The 17234-nt window shown below is 40.2% G+C and overlaps 1 protein-coding gene across 1 annotated transcript; it reads right to left on the reverse strand.

Moving 5' to 3' along the window:
• Positions 1–7508: 7508 nt before the first annotated feature.
• TIGD2 (tigger transposable element derived 2) lies at positions 7509–11922 on the reverse strand. Its single transcript, XM_054591742.1, has 2 exons — positions 11602–11922; positions 7509–11416 (listed from the first exon to the last, which is right to left on the reverse strand). Exon 2 carries the CDS (start codon positions 10483–10485, stop codon positions 8908–8910), a length of 1578 nt encoding a protein of 525 aa, XP_054447717.1. The 5' UTR covers positions 10486–11416; positions 11602–11922; the 3' UTR covers positions 7509–8907.
• Positions 11923–17234: the final 5312 nt, after the last annotated feature.

The raw sequence follows: 17234 nt of genomic DNA on the forward strand, positions 1-17234 counted from the left end.
TTTAAAGAAATAGCAGCAAAGGAGACTGAGATAGTTAAACATAGCTTCCTATGGAGAGCATTCTAGAACCAAATATAGGTTCAGAGAGTCAGACAGTCCCCAAGATGAGAATAAACTGGCTTAACTTGAATACAGAAGCCTAGAAATAGGAAGCTAAACAATCTCCCAACAAGCCTTGCAGTGTTTTTGAGTAACTTGCTTTTATCACAGCTCTGATATTTGTGCACACAACAGTTAAGAGTATTAGCAAATAAGGTGATGATGATGATGACACTCAGGTGTGTCCAACCTTTTGGCATCTCTGAGCCACACTGGAAGAAGAATTCTCTTGGGCATCAAATACAGAAACACAATGAAAACTGATGAGCAAAACAAGGTTTTAAGTAAATTTACAATTTTGCGTTGGGCCACATGCATAGCCATCTTGGGCGGCATGTGGCCCATGGGTTGCACACCCCTCCATCTAAGGGGTACATCCTCCTTCAAGATTCTCTCTCAAAGGACAGGGACATGCGCATCTCTCTATTTCAATTCCCTTCTCTTATTCTTCTTTAAACATTTACACTTTTGCTTCTCTACTTATTATGTCTTCTCCATTTTTTTTCCCTCTAGGTTATCTTGAAATTTCCAGAGTGATAAGCATGATAATTTTCCTAATGAGATTATTCTTGTTGGTCTCCTCCAGGATGGAGCTGGTTGCTTTGATTAAAAACTTAGTACTTTCAGCTCCACCCCAACCTCTGGGGAGGAAACAGGGGCTGAAGAGTAAGGTAATCATCAAGGGCAAAATGATTCAATCGATCATGCCTGCGTTAAAAAATTCTAAACAACAGGGCTCAGCTTCCAGGTTGCCAAACACATCCATGTGCCAGGAAGACAGCATGCCCAGCTCCACAGAGACAGCAGCGCCTATGATCGGCATCTGTCTGGACCTCACCCTATGTATTGCTACTTCTGACAGTTTATTTGTGTCCTTTATTACAAACTGGGAGAGGAGATTGTGGCAAGACCTGGCTTTGCAGCCAAGTCTGACAGAAGCGTGGGTAACTGGGGACCTGGCACCTAAAGCTAGCGTCTAAAGTGAGGACAGTCTTGTGGAATGGAGCCCTTAAGCCTGCAGGGTCTAACTCTGGGTAGTTACTGTCAGAACTGTAGGGTACCTAGTTAGTGTCAGGGAGTTGGAGAAGTGGTGCCGGAAAAGACACCAGGTGTTTGGTGTCATGAAGGAAAAACCCCTCCAACCCCTACTAAACCTTACACCGTTACTTCTAATTACACCTTTAATAAACTTCATGTTGAAATTATACTATTTTGTTACTAGACTATGATGTGCATTCCCTCCATCCCAACTCAAGCACAACTAATTTCCTCAAGGGAACACTTCTACCCTACTTGAGGTGAGAAGTCTTCCCAGATTCTCGTCAGAATTTATCTTTCTTGCTCTCATACTTTCATTTCTTGTAATGTGTCTTTAATCATAGCATTTTCACAATCTACTTTGTGTTAGAGTAGACAAGAAATGTAAAAATAACAATAAAAATTATGGAATAGGGAAATTCTATAAAATACCTGACTAGTACTCAAAACTGTCAAAGTCATCAAAAACAAGTAAAATCTGAGAAACTGTTACAGCCATGAGGAACCTTAAGAAATATGGAAACTAAATATGATGTGTTATCTTGGGTGGGATTCTGGAACAGAAAAATGGGTATTAGGTCAGAAACTGGGAAATCTGAATAAATTATAGAGGAACAAATAAAAACATGTTATGGTATGTTCTATGAACAGAACATATAAAGAAGGAAAACATACTATTCTTGAATCATCTAAAAACTTCTTACCAAGATTAACTTACACACAAGTGATTTAGAAGTATGGACAGTAAACCATTATTTGGCCACAATTTAATAGCTCTATAATTTATTTTATATATTTAAACTAAATAAAGCACCTTGTCTTTAAAAATAATTCAGTAATTAAAAGGATTACCTTTTCTTCTAGATTAGTGAAACGTTAAGTGTATATGTTACCAAACAGCAAGTGGGGCCCCGCTGCCTGCCCACCCTCTAGGCAAGATTCCAAAGGCGAAGGTTTGGTGATAAAAGAAAGGAGTCTTTATTCAAAAGTTACACAATTTTGGAATAACAGCTTTCCACACGCGTTAGTCATTTAAGCCTATCAATTAATTAAGGCTAAAGTCTTTAACTCTTTAGTTACAGCTTTAATCACGTAAGGCTTTCAATTAAGGCTAAACTCTCTAACTCTTCAGTTACAGCTTTAATCACTTAAGCCTATCAACTAAGGCCAAACTTTTTTATACCTGAGTTCCTCTAGCATTTCCCCCTGTTAATTTTTAATTATCTAATTTCTATAGGCTTAGTTTACAAACTAAAACAACAAAAGATACAAAAGTTACACACCTTTGGAAGAATGGCCGGCTTCTGTTTCAGAGCCGGTCCCCTCTAGAACACCCAGAAAATAACCCTCCCACCTCTCTCAGGCCAGCCCGACCCTAGGCTGCGCCCAGAGTTTCTTCCCATCGAAAATACCATCCTTTGGGAACTGCAGGCGGCTGCAGCACAATCATCCAGGCATCCCCAAGGAAGAGAGCTGGAGAGCCAGTCTCTGCCTTCTTTCTATTTTAAATCTTCTGGCCCATAATTCCTTGTGCTCCAGAGGCGTTCAGCTCCTCAGCCAATCCTGTCCTAGACTATTAACCATTGCCTCAGCAAACTCCTCCTGTGGCCCCTTCTAGTTCCTTCCCAGTGATCTGATCCGATCTCTCTGTGTCACCTATGCAAGAGCAATTAATAGTATTATGAAATAAGGCTGCCGAAGCTAAACCATCCTTTTAATATCTAACTTTTGCATATTTGTATGTAATATGTAATTATGCTTTTATAAATATAAATCTACTACATGTAAACTTTTCAAATACACCACTATTTCTAGTTCTACTTTCAAAAGGCAAGTTTTACACAAAAAATTTTTATTGTATTTCAAAGAATCTAAAAGACATTGTTTTTACATACCTTTTAGAAAGACAAAAATGCCTTCTGAATGGTACATAAAGTTATCATCTATAATTGTAAAATGCTATTGATTGTAAGAAGTATCCTGATTTCACAGGCATTAAAATGTGTCTCTTTAGAATCAATAAAACACAGTCGTTTTTTCTCATGGTAGAAATGTTTTTATTATATATTATGCCAATTTAACTGAGAAGTCTAATTTATAGTGCTGAATATCTGCTCAGTGCAGGAAACAACCCTGCATTCTCTGGCTTTATAGGAAAGAAATTTAGGTATTTTATTTGCTATAGGTGAGATGTCTTATTAACATACTGAGTGGACACAAGCTCCCCCAAATATTTTAAGTAAACTGGCAAAAGCCTCCAAAAAGCTGATTAACAGAAAATGGAAATGCTATCCCTATATATTGTCCCACAATAACAATATTTAAAAATATAATCATACTTTGTGAGTCAGGTTTATGTTGTAATTACTATAGTGAAATAGCTTAAAGTATCTTAGCTTGGCTAGATCACATCAATTATCAAACTCCTATTGAAATCAACTTTTAATTTTTAAAGCAAAAAAGAATAAAAAAATCTGGATTTCTGTCATCTTAACACATCAAGTTTATGTGCATGACCTCAGACATTTCTCATTAAGAAACAAAAAATATTTTTAAAACTTTATTGTTATATGACATTTAAAAAAATTAATTGCTTCAGTAGATGAGAAAAACTGCCTTAAGTTTACTTGGTCTTGTTTGAGGCTCAAAGGTAATTGTGTTTTCTTTGTAAATAAGTTCCAGAAAACCAACATTCTGAAATGTAGAAAAGAATTAGGTATCATTTCTATTCATCTTGGAAGAATTTACATGTCATTTGGTTATTAGTATACCTGTAAAGAGTTCCCTTGACAACAAAGCACTTTTGGCAGAGGTTACCGCATAGGTTAACGTGGCTGAGTCTTACTGTAAATTTTTCTCTCCTAACTTAGAAAGCTCAATGTTCCAAAATCTCACTGATTAAACATCTGTATGGTAACTCTAATACATCATATCCCTCGGAGACTAAGTTACAGTGGTAATAGCTGATAATCTCATTACAGATTAACTATGAAAAAAATCCCCAAAGATGGATGTTTAAAGTCCTAGAGATATTCATAAATCACAACTAAATTTCCATAAAGGAGCTATACTAAGTATGTTCATATACATCTTTAGGACAGCCACAAATGTGAGGGACAGGATTCCTTATACATTTCATTATGCATTTATGACATATTATGCTAAACAAATATGTTCTTGACGTGGGCCTGTGAGCCAGGGAGGCTTGGGGCTTGAGGCAACCCGGATGGGGAGAAACAGGGAGGAGTCAGAAACAAGGACAGACTTGGGCAACACCTCCTTGCCTACCTGCCCTCCCCTGCCCCCCCCCCCCCCCCCCGCCACACACAAACACAAGCAGAGAGATTTCTAAGGGGAAAGGATGCTGGCCACCCTGGTACTAGTCAAGGAATGGCTAGATCCACCCTCCAGCCCCAGGCCTGATCTTTTGATCCAAAGGGAACTACAAAGATGCCTTCAAAATGACTGTGCCTGTCCTTTGCACGGAGCTTCATTCAAGGATTTTCTGAGCCTGATGGATTTATGGTGACATCAGCTGCCTGGGCAATAACGCTGGTGGAAGCAGTCTCTGGAATTACACCCAGCACATTTCTGAATGCTAAAAGTGGTTTTAAGGAACGCCTTGGCTGAGTGCCTCTTGGACTCCTGCAGCTTGGATGCCCACGGGGGAGCAGATGACTACAGCTTCCTCCAAGGGCTGAGATCTCTGTCCTTGTCTCAGACAGGAATGTTTGATTGGGTCTCTGCCAGCTCCCGTTGGAGGCTCCCTCTGAAATGGATGAAGTACTGCAGTTCACAGGATTGGTGTTGAAGATCACAAAATAGACTCTGATTTGTGGAACACCCAGGACTGGGCCTGGCACATAGCCAGCATTCAGCACACGAACTGGGAGTATTTGCTGCCCTCCAGGAGAGACAGAATTTCAATAAGGGACTTCCCGCCTGTATTGAGAAAGCAGGTGCTGTGCTTTGCTCTAGGACTGAGATTTCAGACCAGCCCTTGGAGGCTCACTTTCTGCAGGGAGCTCATGCCCTTGGTCAATAGGCCACATTTTCTGAGGCTGGAGAAGCAATTTTTACTTCATTTTTGCCCCCTACTGACTGCATGAACTTGAGCAGATCAACTCCCTTCCCTGGGTCACTGGTAGGGAAACTGTCAAATTGCTCTTCTAAACTGGAACAAATGCGAGTAAAAGGGGCACTGTAACATTCTGGGACGATGGAAACCAGGACATTCCTGGGAAAACCAGAACATGTCAGTTAGATGGGGACAGTGCTGCTAGTACTGCTGGTGCTGCTTGGTGACTGGGTGCAAGTCTGCTCCTCCATTTCCCCACTGCACTTGAACAGGCAGTTTGCATTTCTGCTTTTGGGATAAGAGCCCACTATCTCACAAGTGTGCTTTCAGTTTCCTGGAAGAACCCATTTCTCTTTGAGCCCTGTTACCCCAAACTGCAAGTAAAGCAGGCCCCATCTGCGGTTTTTTGTGTGTTTTTTTTAAATGGATGGGCCCCTGTGACAACTTGCACCACACACTGTAGTCCTAGGGACCTGGAGGACTCCGCACTGCTGTCTCACATACACAGACACAGCATCCCCAGTGATGAAGCAATGCCCTACATCTCAACAGGGGTGCCCAAACCCCTGGAGGTCTGCTCTGAGTTGCCCCAAGACAGGGTTGTAACTCATTCTTCAGGCCAAATCTGGAGACCAAGGATTCTCAATGAACAGCCATAGAGGGTTACTTAATAACTGGTATTTATAAATGCTTGGAATGTGTCCCTTTGACCTGCAACCCTTTTACATTTGAAGAACCTGAAATTCAGAGCAGTCCAGGAAGGTGCCCAAGTTATCGAGGGAGAACACTGCCTACGTGGCACTGCCAATCTGTTAGCCTCCAACAACCTACTCCTGGTTGTGTTTCTCAAAGCATGCCAATAAGGTATGCAAGGTGATTTTAAGCTACAGATGGTCAAGATGTAAAAAAAAAAAAAAAAAATTAAAAATTAAAAAAATTAATATTTAACTTGAACAAAAAAAAAGACAGTAATTAGCACACAAGACCTGTGATATTCCAGATATTATTGTTTAGGAAGTGAAGTATGTATTTAAATGAGAAAGGTCTACTTTGTGAAAACACTAAGGGGCTACGTGGACAGAGCCCATTCTGCAGAGGGCTAAATTTGGAGTGTAGGTCCCGGCTCTGATTTGCAATACTTTGCATAGGGCTTAGCCACATGACTGGAGGCAGAGTGACTCTGAGCCTGTGACCTAAGTTGCTGTGTCCTGCTTCATGTCAGCTCTGCCTTTTAGCCCACCATGATCCTCCCAAGAAAAGAGTGTCACTATAATGTTATTCTTCTTAGATTGACTGCGGTTACTGATCTGGGCCCTAACGACTACATTGTATTTATTGAGCACTCAAAATCTCCGAATCAACCCTTGTATTACTCTGAGATTGAGTTATAAAATAGTAAATAACACTATGAAGTTTTTTTTTTCAAGTGTACTTAGTTGCCAAACACTTTCCATTTGGTCTGAGATCTCTTTCGAATCTTTTAAAAAATATGCACTTTTATCAATGGTAACCAACAGCTAGAATTTCTGGGTATCTTCTTTAAGGTACACAAAGTCAAGTGAAAATACAGTATTTCTGTGCTTCTCAAACTAGGGTACATATAAGGAGCATGTGGTAACCTAAGATGACACAATTTATCTTCCTAGAAGATATAATTCATGTATTATGAAACCTGGAAGAGGAAAGACTGTATTACAATTTATTATGGAATTAGAATAGTTTACTACATTTCTGATAAAGCACAGCATCAAACCACTTCAATGTCATGACTGAAGGAAGTTTGAGAAGTTTTTGAAAAAAAGCAAAAGCTCTGTGAAAAGCAAAGCAGTATTTAAATACAGGCATACCTCATTTATTGAGCTTCATTTTACTGTGCTTCACAGATTTTGCATTTTTTACAAACCGAAGACAGAACCCTCCACCAGCAAAAAACATTACAACTCACTTTATGGTGATGCTCATTTTATTGTGGCAGTCTGGAACAAAACCCACAATATCTCTGAGGTATGCCTATATGTGGCTGGGACTAATAACTATGACCAGGGTCTCCTGTGACATTTCATTTGCTTTAATTTTCTACTGCTTCAGGTATTATTTTAGTCTGATAAAACATTTCGAGTGTCCTGCTTACTGCTATCTCATCTACTTCAAAGGTACTTTGTTACTTAAATGAATTATGCCAATATCAATAACATATTCTTTTTATGAACAAAGCCAGTATCTATTTATTAGCAGAGGCAAGAAATTACAATTCCATTTCCATTTTCTTTTATAATTCAACTTAAGATGTCTTACACGTACCTGCATACCACACTGTACCTAGCAAAATGTGGTCAACAAATGATACTTAGATTAACCTTTCCTTTTTCACTGAAATAGTAATGTATTTTCAACAGAAACTAGCTACTTGTATCTCTTTCATCTCACTTCCATCTCTAAATGGTTTTCCTAATGCAGCAATAGCATGGTTGAGTCACACACTAGATCTGTTCAGCACACTTCTGAAACTCCTAATTTCTGCAACTCAGTAACAGTAACTAACACTCAAAGATGACTTACTCTGAGTCAGGACCTGATCTAAGCCCATGAAGCCCATGTTACTTCATATGTTAACTCATTTACTTCTCACAAAACCTCTCCAGGACAGGCATTCCTGTTTTACAGAGAGTAAGTAACTTGCCCATGGTCACATGACTGTTCTACAGTGCCTTTCTCTTATTCTTTTTAATGTCAGTCCAATGTTCATGGAATGGTTCCACAAAGTACATGATGCTTATATTCTCAGTATTTCTCACAGGAAAAAAATAAAAATATTACCTGAGAGAAAAAAAGGCAGACTTTGTAAGCTTAAAAGTACTACATAAATATCAAAGAGCTTATTAAAAACTGTTGACATCTATACTAATAAAAGATCAAAATGACAGATAATTAAAATTAACCCCCCCCCCCCTTACCTCTTCTAATTGCAATGATTTGGGAACTGAAATCTATTTTTTTTTTTTTTAAACAGGGATGGTATTCTTTCCACTGTGAAGGACCTCTTCCCACTGTCAGATAGAGTAAAAGTAAAGTGCAAGCCCTAGGGACCTCTTAAGCTATTTCTTCTTCCTTCATTATACTCAGAGATGGTCAATCTGAATTGTTGAGTGCCACATACTGTTGGTATAGAATTTTATATTTAAGGCTTTAGACTGTTTTCCTTTAGTTCTCTGCTTTCAACAGTGAAATACTTTTAAGCATCTTGGCTGATTTCTAAAATTTTCAGCAGGATAGGAAATCATGGAAATGGAAAGTTACTTCCAACATATTTCAATCTGGAAACTGAAGTTCACAGAAAGTCATAAAAATCAATTTAAGTTAGATTTATTGATTGCCTATAGTGTGCACGGTCCTCTATTAGACACAATGAAATTCAGGCACAAAACAGACACAAGATCCCTGGCCTCAGGAATCTTATGATCTAATTATTATAATACAGATCAGAAACAAAGACAGACAAGTTACATGTCAATGCTCACTTACTTGAATTGACATTAAAGAGCAGTAATTTAAGTAATCCAAAATGGCATCTAATCCTAAAATTATTTATAAAATGTATTTGGCCTTGAAATCCATAGCACTTCAAGCAAGGTAAGTTCCACTGCAGATAAAGTCACAAAGATTTGAATACAAAGAAAGGCTTAAGAGCATTACTAATGATTTTTGTTATTTTGGATCTTCTGTTTTCTTCTTATCATCGTTCGGAGCCTCCGTAATACCAGTTTATCAGACAGAAGCATGTCATCTTGTTGTTCTAAGTAATCCAGTAAATTTTCAGTCCACTCAAGTGCAGCTTTATGGCTAATGTGCTTCTCTGGATTCACTTCTGTTTTTCTAGTCTTGTTAGCAGGCTTTTTCTCAGCAGGCTTGGACTGGTCCTCAGCACCTTCACTGTCAGTTAGCACCTGACAGCTTGAGTTATTACTCTGAGAGTCAAACCACTGATCAATATTCTCAATGTCAACATGTTCACAGTCTTCTGTATTCTGTAGAACCGTTGCTAAATTAGCTGCTAAAATGGCTCCTTCATCAATGTTCATACCTGAATTCTCTTCATTGCCAGGGAAAAGTTTTTTCCAAGCTTTGGTTATGGTACTTGATTTTACCATGTTCCAAGCTCTTGATACTTCATAAATTGCATCCAACACTGTCAAGTTCTTCCAAAACATTTTTGGATCAATTCCTTCATCCATGTATTTCTGGAGAAGCCCTGCTCGGTAGTATCTTTTTACCGTGGCTAGAACTCCCTGGCTCATAGGTTGAATTAGACTTGCAACATTTGGTGGTAGATATTTGACAATTATTCTGCCATCATCTGAACTCAACAATTCTTCATTTGGATGTGCTGGAGGAAAATCCAAAAGCAGCACTGCTTTTTCTAAAAGCCCCTTGGATTTCAAATGCTTCTGTACCTGTGGCACAAAGTATTTTTCAAACCACTGTCTGAAAACAGAATGTTCTATCCATGCACTTTTTTGACTGAAATAAGCGACAGGAAGGTTTGAAAGATCAGCTCCTTTGAACGCACGGGGTTTTTTTGCCTTTCCCACAACACAAAGATTAAGTTTGTGCAAACCTGTGGCATTTGCACAACACATAATAATGATTCTCTCTCTGCTTGACCTATAACCAGAAGTACTTTGCTCAGTTTCAAGAACTAATGTCCTGGGTGGTAAACATTTCCAGAACAATCCAGTTTGATCAGCACCATAAATTTGCTCTGGTTGTAGATTCTCTCTTTCAACAAATTCCTGGAAGTTACCACAAAATTCACTGGCAGCAGTTTCATCTCCTTTTAATTTTGTTCCTTTACCAGCAGCCTTGGGAATACCGTGGCGCTGCTTAAATCGAGTTAGCCAGCCAGATGATGCATTAAAATCACCTTCCATCCCTAAAGCATCAAAAAAGAACTTGGCTTGTTTTGCACAAATTGTTCCAGACACTGGAATCCCATCTGTTTTCTGCTGGTTAAACCACTCTATCATAACTCTATCAAGTTCCTCATATGTAGATGACTTCATAGATTTACGTTTGGACACCCCACTTGTAGGATCGGAACTGTTTGCATAATTTATTATCCTTTCTTTGTTCTTTTTAATATCACGAACTGTGGATTCACCAATTCCATATACCACAGAAAGTTTTTTGAAAGAGATGCCCTCCTCAAGTTTCTTAATAATGTCAAGCTTATCCTTAATTGTCAATACCACACGCTTACGCTTCCCCAACATTTTAATGTTCAGTATTTCAGGCAATCACTAGAACAAGATATCTATCAGCTTAGACTTAAACACAATGAGATTAGAAAATGGGGTTTTAAAATTCCTCCCCTGTCCCCCTAGGGCCTAGATGGATAATGTGCTGGCCAATTTCCAGGCAAGGCCTATGTGACTCTCACTTTGCTGTTTTAAAACTTACAAAATTTCTTCAACAAGGACTAGTTCCAATTAACCCTATCTTCTATCTTTCTTCCTCCTCATTTAGTTTAAGGTCTTTTCATGAACTACAATCTCAATGGAGATTGCAACCAATATTGTACCAGCGAGGTCTCTAAAACAGTCTTATTGAATACTCAGTTCTTCTTGCCATCATTACAGGTGAAGCTGTTTGCTAAAGGACTAAGGCTCAGGTGGGAATATTTGGATAAATGTTCTGGACAATGGATAGTTTAAGAGAGGACTTGCATACTTGACATATAGGAAAATATAACGGGAAAACTTATCCCCTGACTGTTCTCTTTCAGGTAGTGCATTGTATGGAATGCTGCCTTTTCCAGATAAGGGCTATTACAGGTTACGGAAGTGAGTGGTTATCGAAATCATAAGCAAGCAAGGTAAGGCACGCTGGAGAGAAGTGTGCGGTGCAAATAAGGCGAAAGTGGACAGGCAGAAAACTTTGTACATTAACAGCACACAAACTTATACCTAATGTATTTAACAGCCGGAAAGGAAAAAGGGTAGACAATAGGTGGTGTTACATGATTAAGGAAAGCATCAAAAAATTACACTGGTGGAAATCAGGACTCATGGTAGAGGGTATGGGGTGGAAGGCTCAGTGGTGATGTTATACAATAATCCTGGTGGAGGATGATCCTCGATGGGCCAACAGAAGTACTGCAGTTCCTGTGGGAGGGGCTGTTGAGGTACTCGGAGCCTCCGAAACCTAAAGGAAAATACCAAAAACATTTTTTTTTTTCAATATCGGGGTCTGTGGCATTACCCACACCTACCCTGAAACTATGTTGAAGAAATTAACGTCTTCTATCAATGCGATGGCTAAATAAGACAAATAATGCTTTTAGGCGTTAATTGAAGTGACTGACAGAGAGCGGGACCTGAATTGCCTACCTCCTGAAATTAAGAGGTCAAAGTGAAGCCGTGTAAGCGAGGGCCTCTCCCAGCAGGGCGAGCTCCGAGGCGCGGGACGTCTTTGCTCACGCGGAGGGAGCCCGGATTCCTCTGTGGCCGCTGGCGACCGGGTGTCACCGCCGCAGCCAGCCGGCGAGCGAGCCGCTGCTCGGCCCAGGGGACGCCAGTCCGCGTGAAGGAGGCATCGCTCTCCGTCTGCCTGCGCAGTGGCCAGACTGCCCTGAGAGCAAATGGAGTCTCTGGAGGGAGGTTGACACTGGTCACGGCGGCAGCTAGGAGCAAGCGTCGCCGCCGGAGCCGGAAGGCGGGGGATTAGGGTGCACGCGCGCGCCCCCGCAGGAACGTTTGTCGGCGAGCAGGCGGGGCCTGCGCGGGCGAGCGCGCGCGGCCCGGGGGCGGGGTCACTGGCTGGCGGGCGGGCGAGCGGGAGGGAGGGGGCGGGGCCGGCGACAGAGGCTACTGTAGGTGCCGCTAGGGTTTCGCGGAGGGCTCAGCTGTTCCTGCCTGCCGACTGCCTCACAGACCAGCAGGGGGCGCTTCAGACGCACCCTATTTTGACCCCTCTCCCAGGGTCCCGGCTCGGAGAGTGAGGCTTACTCAATGCTCAGGTGGGAAAAAATTTGCACCTTCAAGAGGGCTCGTGAGAAAATTGTGCATGTACAGGTCCCAGAAGCCGAACGCAAATAGCGAGGGCAGGCGCACGTGGAGCGTGTTTACAAATAGCGGCCCTGACACTTGCGCCTCCTAGAGCTCGCGGGCCCGCACTGGACGAGCTGGAGAAAGGATCGTAAGCCAAGGTAAGAACGAGGCGACTGCTGGCCTAGGGCAGGGAGGCTGGCTACTGGTGGGGACCGGGTTCTGGGGCTTACACTCTGCACCTCCCACCCGACGAAGTCCTGAGTAAATGGAGCGCAGCGGGTGTTGGGGGAAGCGGTCAAACTGGCTATGAGTCTCTACTCTTTGGTGGGGCGCTCGAAAGTTGAAGCTACAGTCTGTAGAAACGAATCTTGTGCAAAGCCAACTTCACCTGGAAGACCTGTGAGCTTGTGGGAGTGAATTTCTTGCCGCCCCTTTATTCCCCTTGCTTCTCAATAGTAATAAGGGAACTGCAGTTTGACAGAGTCCCTTTAGTTGTTCCAAACGTATGGAGGTACCATATGTTTTTATTTTGGCATTTTAAATGGGACGCATGCCATGCCGGCATCGGTGCCCTAATAACTACTCTTACGATGAGTGCCTTCTCGCCACTCCTGGGCTCGGCTGCCTGCGGGGCCCTCTGAGCCTTTCCCCAGAAAAGGAAACGCTATCCCCTCGCCGTGCAGCACCTGTTTACTGGGAAAACGTTGTGAGCCTTTTCTTTCTTTTTTGTATACCTTGAAGAGTGGAAAAGTTTCAGTTAAGTTTCTCTAGCATCAGAACATACATGTCTAACCTTTTTCATTAACATAGAGTAGCCTAATAATTCGTCATTTATTTGTAAAGACCATATTGTTGCTAGATTGTTTCAAAAGGGAACTAACTTGAGCTTTCATACTGCAGATGTTGATTCTAAGCTTTGTAACTATTTAACTCCCCCGTCCAAATTGCTCAATTGCCTTCCTCAAAATCACAACTTTCCCCTATTAGGCATGATGGAAAAATATTTGATAGCCTAGCTATGCTGTGAAGTTGTAAGTAGTTTTTGACAAATACCTGTTTTTCCTGAAGGGGAATCTTTCTCTCCCTCCTCCCCATGTCAACCAGACAGTTTCTGCAGTCTTGGTTGACTATTTTGGCTAAAATACAACGGCATGCCCATTTTAAATCACTTCTACAAGTTTGCCTCTCTATCTTAATATCTGTAAGAAGTATGAAAACATTTGTATCTGATACAATCCATTGTATCTCCTTCATCAGGGAAGAGAGCTGAAGTTTACTGACAGCCAGTCAAGAGACTTTGCATGTACCAGATGTTAGCTAGCAGCCTAGCTTTAGTCCTACCCCTCCAGCCTACTGTAGTCGCTCTGTGTTACAATATTTAAATAAAGTAACCCTGCTTTTTTTCTCTGTCTCCCAATATCTTTGAGATTTCATTTTCTTGCAGATATCACTTGCATAGTTTCTCTGTTTCTGCTGAATTTTCCAGCTTGCTGGTATCTTATCTCTTATAGCCGTTCCCTTTTCATCACCTTATGCAAGTTCAAACCTGGAACACAGTCTACATTCCTTGATTTCCTCAAAACACCACTTCACACAAGGCAGCTGTATTTAATAGATGTTTCATAAGACATTACTCAAGACAGCTGGGTCTTTACACGAGATAGTTTTATTTAACAGACTTTTTCCTTTTTCTTGGAGGGAGAAATTGCAGTGACAGATTTATATTAGAGTACAAGAGTGGGAGGGCCTTAAAATAGAAAATGGGGCATTTTTGTTTTATTAAGAGACTGGCTAGCCACAGAGAACTTGTCAATTTTTCTCCTTGGGTGACAGTCTCTCTCTCCCCTGCATTTTCCTACATCACGGTCCCCTTTTTCCTTCCGTTTCAGCTGCTTGTGAAACCTTAACATTCTTTCTACTTTGTTATGCAGAGCAATTTTGTATTCTTTATCTTTCTTCTAACTGTCCTTTACCATATGCTGTGGTTTATTCTTTAATCAAAAGACATTTCACTCCTTGGGCAATTCTGCCACCAGTATGTCTTTCCTTCTCTCTTAATCCTTGCAACAGTACTATAAGGTAGGTGATACTTCTGTTTTATGTACAAGAAAACAAAGGCTAAAAAAGTATATGAATTGATCAAATATAGGTAGCAGAATGAGATTTGAGCCAAGTGTCTATCAATCTTTAAAATACCATGCTCTGCCCACACTATCATAAGCAAGGTATTTAACTTAAAGACTTGAAAAAAAGAAAAAGTATATTATGATTATTTATGCTTGATTAAAATGACCATTTATTAAAATGTAATTTTGGCATTAACCTACCAAAAAGTAATTCTAACACAAAGCACATTAAGTCTGAAACAGTGTTTATCAGACTAAGCATTTGTTTCATTGGAATGGGGTTTTCTGAAAACTACTCCCAATCAACTGAAAGTAGCTTGTGTTTCTCATCCTTATAAGCTCTAAATTCCCTTTTCTGCTGAGATATCACTACAAGTATTTCATGTGGCCTCACTTTCAGTAGTATTTTTTTTTTATTCACAAAAGTTTTATAATACAATAGGACACCTCTTGGTAAATTCTTGATTTGAAAGGAATTGCTTTTTTTTTTTTTGCTTTTGGGGTCCCATTTATTTGAAAATCAGTGGTTTTCACAAAAACCATTAATTGTCACCTACTTTAAAGAACAAGTTTTTCAGGGGCATTTTCCAACTAAAATATTTGTTTCTCTTTGGGATGTGTGTTTGTGTATTTTAGGGCAAACAGGATATGAAATAGTTGTCATCAGTAAAGTGAAAGCTTGTTTTTTAAAGTCTTCTTGAACTGTAAAGGAGACCATTACTTTGTTGTAGACAAGAGCCCAAAATATTCATTTTTAATATTAAAAAACCCCTTTTAAAATGGTAAAGTTAGAAATACTTTTCCACTTAAAAATTTCTGGACACAAGTGAAATATCAGATTACTCATTAGAAAATCCCATATTTTTTTAAAAGTTAACATGATATTGGAAGATATTGATATCTTATACTCTTGAGTCATATAGATGCCCAGTAGGGGACTTTTAAACTTGTTTTCTATGTTTCCTTGGTGGCTGACAGTAGGTTTTCAGTTGACTGGCAGCATAAACAAGGTAAAATTGACTTCTTAGGAGAGTAGAAAAGATTTAATATGGTTGAAAAAAATAAAAATTGCTGTTGGAAATGTTTAAGAAAAAGTTAGACTTGTGTTCCTGAAAAACATGTGGATAAAAATTGAAGAAACCAGTGAATTGCTGATGGATGTCAGCAGTGTGTGTGGAGGACCTGAGTCAAATTTATATACCTGTCTTTTCCAAACCCATCCAGTTTCCAACTGTTCTCTGAAGGGTCCCTCAATTCTATTAGTTTGGTCAACTCAGGTTTCCTGAGAGCCTGGTGTGCGCCAGGCCACTCTCTCTCAGTTCCCAGCATAGGCAGCATCATGCTTTCAGGCTCTGCATGCTTTTCTGTTCGCCCGGAAGGCCCTCTCCTTCCTCTGTCAGTCTGTACATCCTTCAAGTTCCAGTTTATCCAAAAAGCTGCATTTTGCAAGGTTGCTCCTCAGACCCTATGGGACAGAATTACCTGGGGTCCGCCATAGAGATTCTGAGTGCACTCAAATGGATGAAACCTAGGAATCTTTTCAGTGAGTCTCCCAACTGGTTCTCATGTACTAAATCTTGAAAACTTTATAGTATATTGACCATCATTTTGAATATGAGATTCCTTCCTCATAATGTATTCTTTTGGGAGGGAGTTTTTCTTTTTATTCCTCCCGCCTTCTTCTTAAATGATATACAATCTTGGAAGGAAAATGCGAAATGCAGAAAAGGAAAATAATAATGCCAACATTCAGCAATAACTATTCTTAATATTTTGGTGTGTCTCCAGTGTCTTTTTTATATCAATGTAATTATTGTGTGTGTGTGTATAATGAGAACATGAAGTCAAAATATGTATAATTTTATACATGCTCTTATTAACAACATAGTATACATATTTTATGAAATTGTTGATTCCCATCAGCCAAATACCACCAGGTTGCCAAAACTGGGCTTACTCCTGCAGTGGGGAGAGCTATACCTTGGGAAACCATGGAGGAAATCACGTGGAGCTTATTATAAGATTTGGGTTAGGTGATTTTAGGAAGGCTTAAAGAAGGCAAGGAGTCTCTTATGGATTGGGTGATGTCAGAAAGCACATTTGCCTTTTGGGTAGCTTAATTTTTTCCTAGAAAGCTAGCAGAATAGAAAGGCTAGAGTTATCATTGGAGAAAAAGCAGTAGTCAGTGCTGCTAGCCAGGAGAGAACGATGCTTGGTCATTTTTGAGGTTGAAAGCATTCCGCCCTCCATCCTTGTGAAGTCTTTTTTTATTGTTTTGTTTTGTTTTGTTTTGTTCTTTATTGTTCAAATACATTTGTTTCCATTTTCCAGCGACCACTTTCCCCTACCCTACCCACCCCTGCCTCCCACCCTCAATCCTTCTCCACTTTGGCTTTGTCCCTGGGTCCTTTATACATGTTCCTTGACTTGACGCATCCCCTTCTTTTTCCTATTACCCATCTCCCTCCTCCCCTCTGGTTACTGTTGGTTTGTTTTTTCTTTCAGTGTTGCTGGTTATATTTTTCTTGCTTGTTTGTTTGTGGATTAGATTCCAGTTATAGGTGAGACCATATGGTATTTGGCTTTCACCACCTGGCTTATTTTGCTTAGCATAATGCTCTCCAGTACCATCCATGCTATCGCGAAAGGTAGTAGCTCTTTCTTTCTTTTAGCTGCATAGTATTCCATTGTGTAAATGTGCCATAGTTTTTTGATCCACTCATTTATTGATGGGCACTTAGGTTGCTTCCGGCACTTGGCTATTGTAAATTGTTCTGCTATGAATATTGGGGTGCATAGGTTATTTTGAATAGATGTTTCAGGGATTTCAGGATATAATCCTAGTAG

The sequence above is a fragment of the Pteronotus mesoamericanus genome, unplaced genomic scaffold (assembly GCF_021234165.1).
Source record: "Pteronotus mesoamericanus isolate MK-2021 breed Mesoamerican mustached bat unplaced genomic scaffold, CSHL_Meso_final scaffold_232, whole genome shotgun sequence".
NCBI classification, from domain to species: domain Eukaryota; kingdom Metazoa; phylum Chordata; class Mammalia; order Chiroptera; family Mormoopidae; genus Pteronotus; species Pteronotus mesoamericanus.